This window comes from Mytilus trossulus, chromosome 3 (assembly GCF_036588685.1).
Source record: "Mytilus trossulus isolate FHL-02 chromosome 3, PNRI_Mtr1.1.1.hap1, whole genome shotgun sequence".
Lineage (NCBI taxonomy): Eukaryota > Metazoa > Mollusca > Bivalvia > Mytilida > Mytilidae > Mytilus > Mytilus trossulus.
Window position 1 is genome coordinate 58,151,978 of NC_086375.1, and position 19,652 is coordinate 58,171,629.

Below are 19,652 nucleotides of genomic sequence, written 5' to 3' on the forward strand. Positions count from 1 at the left end.
AGGTTTTTTGACAAATGTTCACTTATGCATCATTGCTAGTGGAAATGAACCTTAAATGCTTTAAGTTATATGCACAAATTCTTTTGAACATAAAATGTCAAGCACAATCTACCACTACACTGAAACATCCTCAAAGAAATATATATTGATTAACAATCTCATTTTCACTGTAAATTTATCACATTTTAACATTATACAAGCAACATTTTGCCAATATATTTTTCTGCATAAATACCAGTAGATGGGACATTTATGTACATCATGCCCTTTTAAAATCCTAATAACAAGTCTCAACAAACAAGTTATTGGACTTAACTAAGTATTAGGTGTTAACGACTAAGTAAATCCATTTATTATGTAAAAAGCAAATCACCTTACTAACTACATAAAATTTATTCTAAATTTCATAGATGAGAATTCTTATCATTTGCAATATCTGAATTTAAAAAACAAGAATGCGTTTTCATGCTTTTTTCAATGTAGAATAAACAACAGAACTATGTACATGAGAAGAAGATCAGGAAATGTGATCTCTCACAGAGTTCAATGGGAACCTATTTGTTATCATTGCTGCTATGCATTCTTCAATCAGCAAAAAGTGAGGAATCTTAAGGTGTCCATAGTACATGGATGCCCCACTCTCACTATCATTTTCTATGTTTAGAGAACACTTGCACTATCATCATGATCATTTTCTATGTTTAGAGGACCGTAATATTAGGGTCAAAAATCTAGTTTGGTATATTACATCTTCTTTTTTATATACAAACGGACTGACTGAATGGACAAACGGACACACAGACAAGAATACATAATGCCCTATTACTATCATAGGTGGGGAATAAACAATCATCACACAATAAACATAAATAGGATTATAAATTTTAAAATTACACATAAAATTTTGAAAAATGCTTCAGACATTTTTTAAGATAGTCTGCTTATGAATGAAATTATTCTTCAATCATGTAAGAGTATCTGAGCTAAAAAATAAGGTCAACATTTTAACAATTTCACCAATCAGTCTTATAGAAAGAAAGTTCTGTTATCTATGGATGTTTCTCAAATTTTCTTATTTGTTATCATAAATGTTAACAAATCATTGCACTAGTATCTATTTCCATTATAACTACCAAGTTCTCTGCTAAAATAAACTACAAAATACCATAAGGTTCAACTGAAACTTAATAATACATACTGTTTTTTCAGTGAGGTCATAGGACATATGTTGTTGGCCTTGGTATTAGGTGTAAGTTGTCTCAGACCTTCAAACCATTCCTGTATGTAACAAAATAGCATTGTTAGTTCAACATATGTTCACAAATTTTTTAAGGAACTATGATTATGATATATGACATAGAACTTAGCAGTGGAATTAAATTTTATAGCATGTCATGCATATAACACTTATTTTGAAATGTTATAATCAAAACGATTAGAAAAATCCTTGCATATCATACTTTTTGTCAATTTATGAAAATCTGTATCAAGTAAACAGTATCATGAGGTCAAAGTCACCATACAGGAATGTACACTTTACAATCATTTCATATACTAACCATAGTTTAAACCTATTGCTTGTCATATATGAGAAAGTAACCTACCATGGAAAACTAAATGTTGACCAATGAACCATGAAAGGAAATCAAGGTCAGATGAACACTACCAAACAGCACAGCATCTAATTAGGAAAACTTACTCTTTACCCCATATCAACCACAACCATGAGGTAACGGTCAGATGGACCCTTTCTGATAGACATGTACACCACACAGTCAATAAATACACCAAATATAGATGACCTTTTGATAAAAGTATCTGATGAATAGACCTAGCATTGACCAATGAACCATAACATTGAGGTCACAATCAGATAAAACCTGCCACATGGACATTACACGTTACAATCATTTTCACATGTGCAGATATATATATTCATAAATTAATTAGTAAAATAAGTAACAAGTTAACAGTTCCAGTTCAATTGATTTCATCCTTCCATTGGAACTCTTCAGGATAACTGATTTAGTGCGTAATATATATATATATATATATATACTGGTAGTTGACCTATTGCTTATAGTATCTGAGATACAGATGTGAACCCAAAAATATAACCTTGATCTCTTTTCTATGAAATGAGGTCAAGGTCTTTCGAACAAACAGGAACAGTAACAACTTTTAACATCACAAAATGTTTACCTTAAATGATTTATAGTAGAAACACAAAGCCACTGTTGGATTGTAGAATTCTTTAAGCTCAACAGAAAGTTCATAACCTCTCCAATGACTGCTTCTACTATTTCTAGTTGAAAACTTAATTAAATAAGATTTAGTAATATTGTGACTGTACTATTCAAAACTTATTTTTTTATTAAGTTCTTTTTAATTACCCCTCTGAAGAAAACATTTTCCAATTCAATATCAAAACCTTTTATTTAGATAATCAATAATTCAGTTCCCAATGGAGTCTGCTCTGTTAATTGTTTGAAAACAATTTGAATATCAAATCTTTTACGTTACAAAACACCTAACAAGAAACCACATTTATGTGCAATGACATAACCAAATTTTCTTGCACATCTCTTATTCACACTAAAAACACTAATTATAATGAAAACCAAAAGCATGACATATCAACTAAATACAAAATATGATTTCAATTATTGATTCTAGTTTTTGTTGGACTAACCGTAACCTGCAAAAAAAGGACAACATTACAGTTGAGCCTTTTATAAAAATTATAACATATCAACTTGTAAAATGCTTCGCTGAGCACAGCCTGATATGATAACACACAAGTTATTGTCTTGAAACTAAGAAAACACTTGTTTTTGGCCCCTTTTTGGCCCTTAATTCCTAAACTGTTTGCCCAATAACCCTTAAATGAATCCCAACCTTGTAATTGTGGTATTAAACAGTGTGGTACAAATACGAAGCAATAAAATACTTATACACAAGTGACAAGTTAATATATTCATGAAACTAAAAACTGCTTGTTTTGGGCACTTTTGGACCCCTAATCCCTAAAACAGTTGGGACCATCATCCCCAAAAGCAATCCCTTTTGTGGTATTGAATCTTCTTAAATAATTTCATAGAGAACCATTCGCTTAAACTAAAGCTATTGCCTGTAAACCAATGTGTCTTCCGATGACAACTATGACAAAGACATCATACCATTATACGATCCAAAAACATCTTTTGTGCCCGTAAAAAAAAAATTAAAAAATGAATGGATAATTTGAAACTTATAAATCCATTATCACTGAACTAGTAATCAAGATACTGTACATCGCAACAGCAAGTGAAAATAGTACCTTTTATTTATTGCCCAAACTAGTACATTATTTTAATCATTATATCTTTTGTAGCTCTGTCTCCAGCCATATAAAGCAGCTTACTGACTGGAACTTAAAAAAAAGTTTCAAGGTCATATTTTGACCAAAAAACTAAAGAACTCTTTATATCAGAAACCTGGTAACTTCTGAGATGTGCAAAATGCAAATATCTTATTTCATTCTTACAAGCTACTTTCTATGGTAAGTTTTCAATTTCATATAAACCTCAAACTTCTTATGTCAAAAAAGTTAAGAGGCTGTGTTAAAGCAAAAAGAAAAAGAACTTGCTCCATGTTAAAACATGACAATAGAGGTAAGCTTATCAAATACTTCATGTTGTAATTATTTAACTTCTTGTTTGGATACTATATCTTATGTTAAAAGAAAAAAACAAACCTTGATACAAGATAATAATTACATTAGATGTAAGTTTCATTATAATACGTTATTCTGATTGGCTAACTGCACATCACATGTTATTCCGTAAACAGTTGCATTAGACAATAAAATTTATCATGCATGATGACACGAGGTCCCACGATAAAGTGCACAGGTGAATTAAATGAAACTGGATAAAAATCTTGTTTTCATGATCCTAGCTACAAAAATGTAATTATAAGTATTGAATGCTTCTTTTTGTAACTTTATAGGGTTGTAAAAGCGTTGACTGTGCGTACACTTTTAGAATGAAGCGCTTCCGCGCTTCATACAAAATGTACTTCGGTCAACACTTTTACACCCCAATAATTTAACAAAAAGAAGCATTCAATACTTAAATGAAAAGTTCATACAGTGTAACCTGTGTTATCCGACACACTGGGAGACCAGAAAAAAATGTTGAATTAAGTAGAATGTCCAAATTCTCAGGCTTTTTTCTGCAAGGAGAGGTATATTTTGGGATCAAATGTCTCAGATAAAGCAGGATGTCACTCAGGTGTCAGATTGTGCAGGTTACACTGTTTCTATAAATCTTACCCTTGACGTGTCTACATCAGCAGCTATTAAAGGTGTATAGGTTATGTTTACTAAGTCTAGACCACTGCATATGGTAACAGTTCGCCATTCCAATGAACCGTTCCCTTTTACTTCGATTTCAGCATAAGTCTTAGGGTCCTGAAAAATATTAATTATCTGCCTTCATACTTTCATCAATTAAAATTAGAAAATATAAGTAACATTGAGTTGATTATTCAATTACAAAATAAAATGCTATGGGAGCGCAGCTAGATACGACAGCAGAGGACAAATCCTAAGCAGTTGGGGCAAGTTTGTACACAATTGTAAAGCATGATAAAGACAGCTCTGAATTTGTATTGTGGTTAAATACTTGAAAAAGCATAGGTTTCAGACACAGAATGCTTGTGGTCTAACAGTACCCTCAAAATCAATTCCAAGCCTACAATTTTGTGGTATGAAACTTTGTGGTAGTACTATTTCATGGAGCTCCACATACTTACACTGATCGATGTTATTGTCTTGAAACTTAATGCTTTAGGACCAACACAATGACAAAGTCAAACCATAATGTGATTGTCATATTTTTGCAATCATTTTTCTGTGTCAGGTTTAAAGGGAGAATGCTTCTCCCACTGAACATTACTTAAACAGCACATTCTTCATAAGCTTGGAGTAAAAGTGAGGTAACTTTTAATAAACGGTACATAATCAATGGAAATGGGATATTATTAGAAGACACTTCTTCTTTTATTTACAAATCAGTAGAATTATCAGAAAATTACAGAAATATATGATAGATTCTGATATTTATTACATACTTATGGCTATATAATGTGTATTAACGAGAGGAAAAACTTGAATATTTAAATCAATATGACTTATCATTTACCATTAATACAATGTTTAAAACCAATATTTCAAAGGAGAAAACATAATGTACAAACAAAAACCCATTTGGATTGAACCAAATTCTATTTTTTGTTAAAGCTAGATATTAAATATTGTTAAGTAGATATAAGAAGATGTTGTATGAAAGCCTATAAGACAACTCTCCATCCAAGTCACAATTTATAAAAGTAAACCATTATAGATCAATGTATGGCCTTCAACATTGAGCCTTGGCTCACACCAAACAGCAAGCTATGAAGGACCCAAATATTACTAGTGTAAATCAATTCAAACCAGATGCTCCGCAGGGCGTAGCTTTATACGACCGCAGAGGTTGAACCCTGAACAGTTGGGGCAAGTATGGACACAACATTCAAGCTGGATTCCGCTCTAAATTTGGATTGTGATTAAATAGTTGACACAGCATAGGTTTCTGACACAGAATGATTGTATTCAAATGAACTTAAAATTTTTGTTTTCTCTTAGAGCAATTCACTATGCTGTTGAATATTAATCCTCTCAAAAAAATGTTTGAAGAAATTTTCTTTTTATTTTTGAAATTTCAAATGAGAAAAATTGAACCCAATTTTTTAATCACATCCCCCTTTCCCTTATTCCAAAACTAATTTCAATTAAAATATTCTAATGGAGTTTGCAACAATTACTACTCATTTAAATACATCATAAAATATTAAGATGTAAAAAAACTGCTTGTTATCACTGAATGGTAAAGATAATTTAAATTTATCAGTTGGTAGTAAAAAGTGAATATACATTGTATATTGTATATAACAAAGATTTAAGTTGATTCTGGACAAAGAAAGATAACTCCAATTAAAAAAAATTCTTGCAGATATTTCTTGCTTACTATACTGGACAAAGAAAGATAACTCTTAATTAAAAAAAAAATTGCTATTTCACAATATTGTGAAATTAGATATTTCTTGCCATTGCACAATACTGTGCAATTGAAAAGACTTGCTATTGCACAATACTTAATATAATAATTTTAGATCCTGATTTGGACCAACTTGAAAACTGGGCCCATAATCAAAAATCTAAGTACATGTTTAGATTCAGCATATCAAAGAGGCCCAAGAATTTGATTTTTGTTAAAATCAAACTTAGTTTAATTTTGGACCCTTTGCACTTTAATTTTGACCAATTTTAAAACTGGACCAAAAATTAAGAATCTACAAACACAGTTAGATTTGGCATATCAAAGAACCCCAATTATTAAATTTTTGATGAAATCAAACAATGTTTAATTTTGGACCTCGATTTGGGCCAACTTGAAAACTGGGCCAATAATAAAAAATCTAAGTACATTTTTAGATTCAGCATATCAAAGAACCCCAAGGTTTCAATTTTTGTTAAAATCAAACTAAGTTTAATTTTGGACCCTTTGGACCTTAATGTAGACCAATTTGAAAACGGGACCAAAAATTAAGAATCTACATACACAGTTAGATTCGGCATATTAAAGAACCCCAATTATTCAATTTTGATGAATTCAAAACAAAGTTTAATTTTGGACCCTTTGGGCCCCTTTTTCCTTAACTGTTGGGACCAAAACTCCCAAAACCTTCCTTTTATAGCCATAAACCTTGTGTTTAAATTTCATAGATTTCTATTTACTTATACTAACGCTATGGTGGGAAAACCAAGAAAAATGCTTATTTGGGTCCCTTTTTGGCCCCTAATTCCTAAACTGTTGGGACAGAAACTCCCAAAATCAATACCAACCTTCTTTTTGTAGTCATAAACATTGTGTTTAAATTTCATTGATTTCTATTTACTTTAACTAAAGTTATTGTGCGAAAACCAAGAATAATGCTTATTTGGACCCTTTTTTGGCCCCTAATTCCTAAACCGTTAAAACCAAAACTCCCAAAATCAATCCCAACCTTTCTTTTGTGGTCATAAACCTTGTGTCAAAATTTCATAGATTTCTATTAACTTAAACTAAAGTTATAGTGCGAAAACCAAGAAAATGCTTATTTGGGCCCTTTTTGGCCCCTAATTCCTAAAATATTGGGACCAACACTCCCAAAATCAATACCAGCCTTCCTTTTATGGTCATAAACCTTGTGTTAAAATTTCATAGATTTCTATTCACTTTTACTAAAGTTAGAGTGCGAAAACTAAAAGTATTCGGACGACGACGACGACAACGACGACAACGACGACGACGCCAACGTGTTAGCAATATACGACGAAAATTTTTTCAAAATTTGCGGTCGTATAACTAGTATCAGTCAGCTTGATACAGATAGAAGGTTAAACTAGAAAAAAAAGTATCAACTTCAATAAGTTGGTTTACAGTTAATCAGTTGATTCCAGATTAGACCAGACCCTCAAATTAGACCAGATAAGACCAGATCCTCAAATTAGACCTAAAATTAGACCAGATCTACCTGGTTATACTTTAATTTCTGTTTAAGGTACAAATTTTTACGCTTTCCTATGCGACCGTAACAAGTCATTAAACAAAACAGCATTGTAATCCATATCAGCTAACCTTTATGTCAATGTTAGCGAAATTTAATTAACAAAGTTAATTAACTCATTTCATTAACAAACACAATGAAGTGATTTGATTATTACATTATAAAAACATCACGTAACATGCCAATAGCGATGAACGAGCTTTATTTTAACTGTTAACTAGTACAGTAGCTGTATGCCACAAAAATCTGTTGTTTTTCAGGTAATAAAAAATAAAACTCAAACTTTGGACTATATTTGTAACTGATTATAGGAATTTCATGTTATATCAATTCATGTCTGATGAAGTCTTGATCAATAATATACACCAAGCACTATTGTCTACAGACACTATACTAAAATATGTCATTGATCATACAATTAGTCCTTCATTCTTCTAGACCAATAAATTATCAGTGCAGGTCATTGCCACAAGAATATAGTCTTTTTAGACTTCAATTAAATGTAAATCTTGTTTTTGTTGAACTGCATTTCTCAGGGGGTATGGATTAAAATCTGAAACAAAATGATGTATGCTGATGCTTATGCAAAAGCATTACAAATATCAACTTACAAAAGATTGATAATTGGGCACATATGTGACATACATGTTTTCATTTTAATCAAAAAATTAAATGGAAAGTGCCCAAAAACCAGCAGGTTCTGCAGATCTTCTGTAATCCAGTCATAAGGTCAGAGGGAGTTACAGATACAAATGCAGCTAAAAAGGGTGACTGCAAACTAAATAAAAGTGCACAGGTTCAAATGTCTCACCTTATTGATTCATTGATTGACCGATCATTTGTTTGGGTTTTTTTTTAAACGTAATGGGGGAGGGGGAGGGGGGTCTAACACACTTTCAGCACTACCGCCTATTTCATAAAGCCAGATTTTTATTGTTGATGACAGCCAGAGTGCCCAGAGAAAACAATGGCTTTCTGAAGAAAATATGTTATTCCTGTGAATTAAGATAGAATTGTACACACCTGCCACTTGCACGTTTAAACTCAAGATTACTGTGTTGACAGGCTTGATATAGAGTAAATCAACAACTAAGACCACTTATCCACCAAGACCCAGCTCAATATAGTTGACCAAATGCTTATAGTTTTAGAGAACCAGATCTACCTTAAAAAAAACTTAGCATTGGCCAAGAGTCGTTAAAGTAATAGACCATGTCATGAAAGCTTAGGGCAGTATGAACATTGAACCCTAAAGAAGGAGGTCAAGGTTAGCAAATACTGTCGCTGTTGCCTCACTTTTGACTTTCATTGCAGGCCATACAAAAATCATATTGAATTTAGATATTAATACATATAACAGCAACAAACAATAACTCAAATATAATTGACCCATCAGACTCAGAGATACTGACATTAACTTGACAACTGAAAAAATGAAAAAAAAGGACAAATTCAGATGACAATAACCTCTTTACAATTTTCTATTACACTAGAGGGATAATATATTGACTTTTTAGCATATTGTAAATGCTGCCTCTTAAGTGCTTCCAATGTTTCCCCTTCTGTGACACATGTTGGTGGCATGGCAAAAATCATTTGCAAAACAACTTGTAAGCAGATAATTAGCATCTACTGTAATATGAAATAAATTAGCATATTTCTCAAACTAAAAACCAAAGTATTCCCAGCTGACTTCATCATTATAGTGAATATTTAGTACAAGCATCTAGTATTCCAGTTATTCAAGATAACCCACAAGTAATTACCTTGTTAACACAAACATAAGATAGGACTCTATAAACCCATAAATGTTCTCAATATCTATATCAAATCTATAAGGTATTGATTCATGTTCCATCAAGCTAATTAATGAAACTCATTGCTTGTCAATAAAACAAAGAAATTGTGAATTTTTTATTCCATAACACAACAATTTCAATCTTAAAAATGTTTTCTAAAAGGAATAACTATTAGACTGGATTTGACGATTAACTTAATATTTCAAATCTGCTTATGCTGATACAAGCTAAAGATTTTACACCTGTAATGTAAAGTCAATTAATATTTCTGTGGTAATGCGACACTAAATATGGCAAATAATCTTTCTGTGTGATAACTTTAATCATATTTTCTTAAATAAAATCCAAATATAGAATATAGATCATAAAATTCCAAATATAGAATTCTCTTTCCTAAATACAGAAACAGTAAGTACCCAAAGCTGGTAACTTCATAGCTAATATCTTTCAATTATTAAATATATAACTTTATTTCCTTTCTTTTATTTCCATATTAAAACTAATAGCAAATTTAGTATCTCAAAATAGTACAATGAGGACATGATTTAGATATATATGTACTTTGAATATAGGAACAAACATCTGATGAACAGTTATTGTCTGAAAGCTATAGTGACAATTGTATTTTCATCAAACCATTTCGAAAAATTGCAGATGTTGAAAACAAAAGAGTCAGCAAAAGTTAGATATAGAATAGTTTTTTTTTTACATAATTGTTTGAAAAGAAGATTTTACTTAAAATGGAACAAAAACAAATGCCCTCCAACTGAGCCAGTATCATTGTTCTTAATATTGTGGAAGATCTCCTCATTTTTCAACATCATTAAAACAAGAATCTCCTATTTTAATAATTTTGAAAACAAATATATATATACTGATCACATGACATTTTTATTGCCATCAAATCAGAACTAACAACAAATGTTGATATAAGAATAGTCTTTGACCAGCAAGTTTTATACTAAGCTGTGATTTAGTACTTACATTTATCTTAGGCGCCAGTCCTAATCTGATATCATTCACCTGGGAAATTTCACGAACTTGTCCTTCCTGCAATACAATTTTTTTGTAAAATTAAAAACAATAGAAGGCAATAGTAATGAATCTTTTTATAATGTCATGACTATAATATCATGACATGATACTCTAAAACTATGAAATGAAATTTTTTTTGGCTTTTTAGTGAAAACTGCATCAATCCCTGTCCAAATTTAAGACTGTATGTTGAGCTGTTTTCTTTTGTCTCAACTCAAAACAAGATGGCAAGCTGTTTATCACCTGTCCAAATTAGAGACATTATAATAAGCTCTATATCTCTGTTCGCTGTCCAAACTAAATGCTAAGCTATATATTACTTGTCAAAGTCAATTCTGCAAGCTAATAGTAGCATGCCAAAGCCACATTTTCATGTCTATATGTATTACCAGAACCATGTCAAAGTATAAACATGCAAAGCTTTATATCACCAGAACCATGACAAAGTCACATACCAAGCTCTGTATCACCTGAACTATGACAAAGTCACACATCAATCTCTATATCACCAGAACCGTTTCAAAGCCACATGCCAAGCTCTGTATCACCTGAACTATGACAAAGCCACATGTCAATCTCTATATCACCAGAACCGTTTCAAAGCCACATGCCAAGCTCTGTATCACCTGAACTATGACAAAGCCACATGTCAATCTCTTTATCACCAGAACTGTTTCAAAGCCACATGCCAAGCTCTGTATCACCTGAACTATGACAAAGTCACATGTCAATCTCTATATCACCAGAACCATTTCAAAGCCACATGCCAAGCTCTGTATCACCTGAACTATGTTAAGGCCACACATCAATCTCTAAATCACCAGAACCGTTTCAAAGCCACATGCCAAGCTCTGTATCACCTGAACTATGACAAAGCCACATGTCAATCTTTATGTTACCAGAACCATGTCAAAGCTACATGTATGTCAAGCTCTACATCACCAGTTCAATGTCAAAGCCATGTGAAGCTCTGTATAACTAAAACCATGTCCAAGCCACATGCCAAGCTCTAAATTACCACTGCCATGTAAAAGCCCCATGTCGAGCTCTATATCACCAGTTTAATGTAAAAGACACATGTCAAGCTCTTCATCACCAGTTTAATGTAAAAGACACATGTCAAGCTCTTTATCACCAGTGCTTTGTCAAAGTCAGAAGGTCAAGCTCTATATCACCAGTTTAATGCCAACGCCGCTTATCAATCTCAATGTCACCAGAACTGTGTCAAAGCCACATGTCAATCTCTATGTCATCAGAACCATGTCAAAGCCATATTAAGCTAACCATGTGAAAAACACATGTCAAAGTCTGTATTTCCAGCACCATAGTCAAAACTATAAGCCAAGCTTTTTATCACCAGTAACATGTCAAAGCCAAGTGAGCAGTTATAGTTGTTGTGCAGCTTGAGAATTCAAAAATATTTCAACAGGACAAAGATCATTTTTACCATAAGAGAAAAACATCCAACATCACCTGATAAACGGATATTGCTTGATATCAACTCTCATAGTTTAATTTAAAAGGCTTGTTTATATTTACAGGGAAACCAAATAACTTAAGTTCATACCAAGTGATAATGAGAGATATCCAATGCTCACTCATTACAAAATCTATTATTATCACTCATATTGTGTCATTTTTATTTAGCTATTTCGCTTTTCTAAATACTTGCCAGAAGCCTGTTTGATTGCTCGGTCAATGTATATATTTACAAATTAATTAATTATATACAAAACCCTACGGATACATAATTTTTTTTATCATAATGCTTCATTTAGACAATATAACTTAATTACATTATCTATCAGGTATAATATGACAATCACGAATCAAGAAATCCAGAACCTATATAGAAAATGGTAAGAATTATTTGTAAGGACAGCTAGGTGCAACCATTTTTCTAACTATATCGAACTTGTATAAAATTCCAAAATACATTCAGTCACAGACCCACAATGAAGCAGATGTGTTTAAGCACTTCCTCCAATGGAATATTATCTTACAAAATTAGCAACAGGAAGAATTATTATGTCTTGTATCACTATCGTTAGGTGAATGTCACTAGTGGAGCAATTGAGTTCACCTTTTTTGGGGGGTTTCTGTCCTGTATCAGTATCATTAGGTGGGTGTCACTTGTGGAGCAATTCGAGTTCATCTTTTGGGGGGTTTCTGTCCTGTATCAGTATCATTAGGTGGGTGTCACTAGTGGAGCAATTGAGTTCACCTTTTTGGGGGTTTCTGTCTTGTATCACTATCATTAGGTGGGTGTCATTTGTGGAGCAATTGAGTTCACCTTTTTTTTTTTTGGGGGGGGGGGGGGGGGGGGGGGGGGGGGGGTGTTTCTGTCCTGTATCAGTATCGCTAGGTGGGTGTCACTAGTGGAGCAATTGAGTTCACCATTTTGGGGGTTTCTGTCCTGTATCAGTATCATTAGGTGGGTGTCACTAGTAGAGCAATTGAGTTCACTATTTTGGGGGGTTTCTGTCCTGTATCAGTATCGTTAGGTGGGTGTCAATAGTGGAGCAATTGAGTACACCTTTTTGGGGGGTTCTGTCCTGTATCACTATTGTTAGGTGGGTGTCAATAGTGGAGCAATTGAGTACACCTTTTTGGGGGTTTCTGTCCTGTATCAGTATCGTTAGGTGGGTGTCAATATGAGGTCACCTTTTTGGGGGGTTTCTGTCCTGTATCAATATCGCTAGATGGGTGTCACTGAAAAACCACAGGGTTGGGTCTATGTCACTCAATCTTCAATAGTTTTCGGTGTGATGGCTATGCTGTGTGAAATGCTCTATTTTCATGCTTTTTCATTTGACATTTTTTTCAATTTATTACTTTGATTTTTCTGTGATATCTTCTGCTCCTATCAGTTTAAATTGAGGATCTTTTCAAATGTGCCTTTCTGTCTCCGACATATTTGCAAGCTTAAGAAATTGTTGAAGCAGTACAGAGATTTTGGTCTTTATCAGGAAAAATACAATTTAATAACTTTTGATGTTCAATCTTACCCTGCCTTCACTCTTCCAGTAAATGAAAAATCCATTTTCATCTACCTTAACCAAGCATTTAGGTTCCAATGTACCTGATTCCTGTAAACAAAAAAATAAGTAAATAAAGATTTGTAATAAAATATTACAAACTGTAATAAATGTTTTATAACGGGGCCTACATTTATGTCTTCAATTATATCAAAGCTCATTTTTCTCTTAAAAATTTTGCTTGTTTGTCACTATTTATTCTTTTTATTTAAGCACCCCACTATTCTCTATTTTCATTTATTTTTATCTATTTTTTTCTGTATTATTTATTTGTACTGCCTATTAGAACTTTAAATTTAAACCCCATCCAGACGATACTCAATGGATATGGCTGAATTTTTTTTATTATTCTCATATGAACAATAATGTCATACTTTTTTAAAAGGTATGACATTTACTTTCATTTTCATCATTATTAAAAATAGATAAATCAAAATGGTCCGAGTACACAGTTATCGTCCTTTGATTTTCGTTGTTCACGAATATAGTCCTTAATGTGGACAGTGTGTTACTTGCCAATTTTTGTTATACCCCTTCCAAATTTAATTCTCCATGTTTTATGCCTCATATAGCAAGATGGGGGGTGAAATGACACTGTAAAAAAATTTGGGTCATAAATATTTAGGTAAAGTAGTGATTAGGTCCAGCTGAAAAAGGTCAAAATTTAGCACTTCGGAAGCTGTCAAAAGATTTCAAGACCCCCTTAACACAAAATTGTCCATATTTTGAGTTAGAGCTGATGAAGTTTTCTATAATTTTGATATAATTTGTCCCAAAAGTAGTACAACACACTGTAAAAATGTTATTGAGAAAGCGCAGGTGGGATTTTTTTTATTTACATTTATTGTCTAAAAGAAATGCACTACGAAATAACTGTGTACTCGGACCTAAGAGGTGAAATCAGGAAATATAGAATCTGTACCTTGGCAACTTCCCTGAATGATTTGATGGTGTCAATTTGTCAAATAGCATAAAACTAAAGGATTTAAACTTTTATTTGATAGAATTTCTGCAAAAATGACCAATTTTGGCATTATATGGTCAAAATAAGCATTTCATAGCTTTTTCAATGTTGATGCATAAGTGGCATTTTGACTTTCTATCTGACATGTTTTCATGTGTCAATTTGTGTGTTTCTATGATTTAATTTAGTTGTATTACTCATTTGTGAACTCTGAATTTACAGAAAAGAAGATTATCTCAGACAATATTAGCAAAGTGTGTTGTATAAATGACCCTCATCTAATGCCCTGTTTGAATCAAGTTAAATGTGAGGAGCATGGTTCATAAAAGTTGAAGTCCATAATAAAGACCTCACTAAATTTGTATAAAAAGCACTTAACAATGTCTTTTGTACCTGTTTCATTTCACATAATATCTTTCTTTACCTCTGTAGGATACCATGGGGTTCAAATATAAGCCTGTTGAGACTAAAATTGCATGCAAGTATTTCACTAAAAAGTGAAAAATCTTTGTATCAGACCATACTGTCTGCTCAAAAAGTTGAATGTAAGAGGCTTTTTGTGCTCAGATTCATTGTATCATGTCACCTGAGTATAGAAATGATAGAAAAGACACAATTTTTTATTTCCTATAGCTTCAATATGCATTTTTAAATGTAAATATGTGCTACGGCCTAAATTGACCCTAAATTATTTTTAGTCATACTTGGCCTAAGACCCTTTTAAACTAATATGATATGTTATTTGTAAGTTTTCTTTCCATGTAAAGTACATTAAGTACATATGTAAGGATCATTTATAATCAAAAAGCTTCACAAATTTAAAATTGCTGGAAAATATTACATCTTCATGTAAGGCTCCCCTTCATTGGAAAACCTTCATTTTTAGGCACAGGCTCATATAAATTTGACTTTTGAAAAATTATGCTAAGTCTGATATATAAAATGAGTACTCTATTGCTTTAAATACATGATGTATTATATATTAAGGCATTGTAAAAGTATTTTTTTGCAATATTTTAATTTTAAAAGCCCCAAATGTTGATAGTTGAAATTTCTCAATTTTAACGTCCAAATTTAACACGTAAAGTTGAATATAGAATTAATCATAGTGTCTATAATATATATCCTATTGCTATGATACGTTGTAAGCAGTCTTATAATATATTAGGCTTGTGTCATACCAAGTTTTATAAGGATTGGTCAACTTTTTCTATCCTATTAGGTCCGAGTACACAGTTATCGTCCTTTGATTTTCGTTGTTCACGAATATAGTCCTTAATGTGGACAGTGTGTTACTTGCCAATTTTTTGTTATACCCCTTCCAAATTTAATTCTCCATGTTTTATGCCTCATATAGCAAGTTGGGGGGTGAAATGACACTGTAAAAAAATTTGGGTCATAAATATTTAGGTAAAGTAGTGATTAGGTCCAGCTGAAAAAGGTCAAAATTTAGCACTTCGGAAGCTGTCAAAAGATTTCAAGACCCCCTTAACACAAAATTGTCCATATTTTGAGTTAGAGCTGATGAAGTTTTCTATAATTTTGATATAATTTGTCCCAAAAGTAGTACAACACACTGTAAAAATGTTATTGAGAAAGCGCAGGTGGGATTTTTTTTATTTACATTTATTGTCTAAAAGAAATGCACTACGAAATAACTGTGTACTCGGACCAAATGAGAGAATTATTTGTAATTCATATAACATATAAATATAATAAATTCAGGCAAAATGTGAATGTATGTGATGATTTTAATAATACATGACTGAATAGTACATGAATGAAAGGACAGTTACTGGTATATATATTGTTAGAGAAAATCTGACAAGGGCAAAAATGTCCAAAATGTTGAGCTCTACCAATTGTTCACATTCATCAAAACTTTCATACAACTTCTTATAGGAGTTATTGTTCTAAAAGGACAATTATTATATTTTTTTTGCCTATTATCTTAAAAACTGTAAGAAAGGGAGAAACTTTTAATTTGCCAAAATTATAAGTTAAACAAGTTCTACAAAAGACAAGTGTACATGGTCGAAAATCGTCAGTAAACTCTGTATTAGTGTTATTGTGCAATGATGACAATTTAACATTTTTATGCAAATTATAATAATAAATAAAAACTTAATTAGTAAGGAAAAATGATTAGCAAGACAATTTCTTCAATTCACCGTTTCAGAATCTAATGCATCCTGGGTACAAATTTCAAAAGTGTACACCAAAATGTTGTGATATGTTAAAAATGTTATAAACAATGGAAATTCAATCAATGATGTGACGTTATTTTCATTTTGGAGTCTGAACAATAAAATTACCCATGATTCTTTAGATTCTGAAAAGGCCAATTTATACCACTAGTCCAGTCAAACTAAGATTTAACCTCAAACTAATTGCAACAGATTTTTTTTTAGCTCTAATCTATAGCATTATGCCCGTTATATACACAGAAAAAAGTCCCATAAAATCTAACTTTAAGAAAACTCAAAATCAGCATTTCTAATTTCCTATGGAAATTAACATTGGAAGGGGAGATAAATCTTGCAAAAAAGAGTCTTATTTGGTCAGTTTTTGGTTGTTTTTCTTGAAATTTTTAAAGTATGATACCTACTTTGATATGGTTATAAGTTTGTATTTGACTAAATCATATAAGCTTTTGCTCATGAAATGTACAAAACCGAAGTGGTATGGGTAGTTTTATTTTTTTCATGCATTTTTCATGAAAGAAATTGCAAATTGAAAAATTGTAGCTTTGTAACCATTTTGAAAAAAATACTGTGAAAATTTGGTATTGCTTATATCTGTATATGATATTTTTTCAGCAACTTACTTTTCTAACGAAGCTTTAAACCACAAAAAGAAGAATACATGCTGAATTATTTTTATTAAAATTGAGATTCTTTACCTTGACACGTTGAAGAATTCAATAAATGGTCAACTAATGAATTACGAAATCTAAATTATAGCTTGATAAAATATATCAAGAATCAATCCATTCTGATGAATAGAAGTGGTAAAGTTATTATTACTGATATTTCTGCCTTTTTTGCAAGAGTTATCTCCCTTTTCAATGCAAATCTCCATAGGAATTTTAAATGGTGATATTTTAAGTCTTCCTCAAGTTAGATTTTATGGGACTTTTTTCTGTGCATATTTGGGGTATAATGCTAAAGATTAAAACTTTAAAATCTTCTGTTGCAATTACTTTCGGGTTAGGGTAAAAAAAATTGCTAGATTGACTGGACTACAAATGGAGGAAATCATCTCAAAACTCGTCATTGGAGGTATTGCCCTTGAATGAAAACTATTTCCAATTTTTGGCATTTTGACTTAAATGATATTTTTTTTTAGATGAATCGATGCTTCAAATCACAAAAATTATCAGCAAGGCAAGATCTACAAACAAGTCAAATTCTGCCAATACAGTTAGTAGACTGTCACTCTTTGTAGGAGTAATTGCTCTCAAATGAGTATTTTTTTTACCTTCATGTGCGTTATGTGCAAAAACTAAAGAAAATTGAGAGAAACTAAACAGACTAAATAATGAGTAATACAAGATCAACAAAACAGATATTTTTGTTATGTATTGTATTCTTGCCTATAATGTTGGAGAGTGTCCTTTGTTGAATATGCATATAGACCAAGTTGATGGACATATATTCATCAATAATTTTTAAAGAACTTGTTTTTGATTTCATGAAATGTCATTGAACAGATGAAAACTTAAAGGGCATGAATCTTTTTCAAAATTATAGTTGAAGCATTGATTTTAGATATTATTCAGGACATAAGTCACTGACTACTGATTAAAACCTTTAACAGAATTTTGTTAAAAGATGGGCAAAACATGTATGGGGCATAGCTCTAATTGGTTGATCCACACTGATTTCTTACTTGACCAAGTCATTGCTGATATGTACCTTTTGTATAAGTTTGATAAAAAATCTTAAAATTATTTTTAACAAAAGAGACCACTAACTAAGGCCTGACTGATGCCCATTATATCATTGCACAGATGATAATAAAAACTAGATTTTATACTAATGAGGATGACATGAGGAAAGTAATTTGTTCTACTTTACATGTTCATTAAAATTTCTCTTCTATTTATGAATTTCATTTGCTTTCTCTTATAACTGGCAGCTTATGGCTTAAGTTTGTTTCAAGAATTCTAAGCCTGCTTTAGGATTATATACCCTAAATAATAACTAGATTGAACTGAACAATGGTATATCAGAGAAATTTAGGTCCTGTCTCTTTTTAAATGAAAGTATAGCACACTTTTTTTTCTACAGAAACTCTTTTACACAATTATAACTTTTGAAATCCGGTATAATTAGACAATCCTCAAAGAAAACAAGTATAGTAATATTTCCATCATGTTGACCTATATATTTTAAGCACACTATCTCGTAATGATCAGAGCTCATCAACTTTAGTATGTTCTCACATGACACATTTAAGATACATGTATGTTTAAGAGAGCAGTATTACTATTTATTCAATTTACACTTTAAAATGTCATGTTTCATTATTTACACCAAGATATCGTGAAATGAAAATTGGATACCTGCATTTATAATGCTTTTCGATAACATATGAACAATTTGCATAAAGACCCAAGGCCCTCCAAAATTATTCAAACTATCATTCTGCAGTGACAATAACATAATATTAGTGTAAATTAGATACACCTCATTCGGGCTTATACTCTCAAGGAGTATCTAATACGTATTAAGTCATTAACCCAATCTTATAATAAATAAACTAACTATCTGTTATTATGGAAACTTAAAATCAAGCAATTAAAGGGAGTTTTATCACACCTTTGACAAAATACTGGAAGTAGAATCTATACAAATTTCCCTTGTTAAACCATTATCTTGTTATCCCTAATTAAATCTGCATAGAACATATTTCTTAATTTTGTAATACAGTCTTCTATTCCTTGAAAGAAAAATTACAATAATCTGACTTATTTGGCTGTATATTTGATGAAATATTCCCAAAAGATATGGAATGTGTAGAAAATCAATATAATTAAGTGTAGGAACATGACAACAAAGGCACCATTTAAGTAGTAAAAACAGGTTTCAATTATATAAGATCATATTCTTAGACTGGCCATGTGTAATGATTAAAAGAAAAACAACCACAATTCCTACAGCAGTCCTTTTCAAAACC

The 19,652-nt window shown here is 31.6% G+C and overlaps 1 protein-coding gene across 4 annotated transcripts in view; it reads right to left on the reverse strand.

Annotated features, from left to right (window-relative positions):
• LOC134711966 (1-phosphatidylinositol 4,5-bisphosphate phosphodiesterase beta-4-like) overlaps positions 1 to 19,652 on the reverse strand; it is an 88,258-nt gene that overhangs the window by 55,013 nt on the left and 13,593 nt on the right. For all 4 annotated transcript variants that reach the window (XM_063573026.1, XM_063573027.1, XM_063573025.1 and 1 more), the window contains 4 exons: positions 13,478 to 13,558; positions 10,419 to 10,484; positions 4,316 to 4,453; positions 1,199 to 1,278 (listed from right to left, as the gene is read on the reverse strand). In XM_063573026.1, the coding sequence (XP_063429096.1) occupies positions 1,199 to 1,278; positions 4,316 to 4,453; positions 10,419 to 10,484; positions 13,478 to 13,558 (365 nt within the window). The remainder of the gene's footprint in view (positions 1 to 1,198; positions 1,279 to 4,315; positions 4,454 to 10,418; positions 10,485 to 13,477; positions 13,559 to 19,652) is intronic.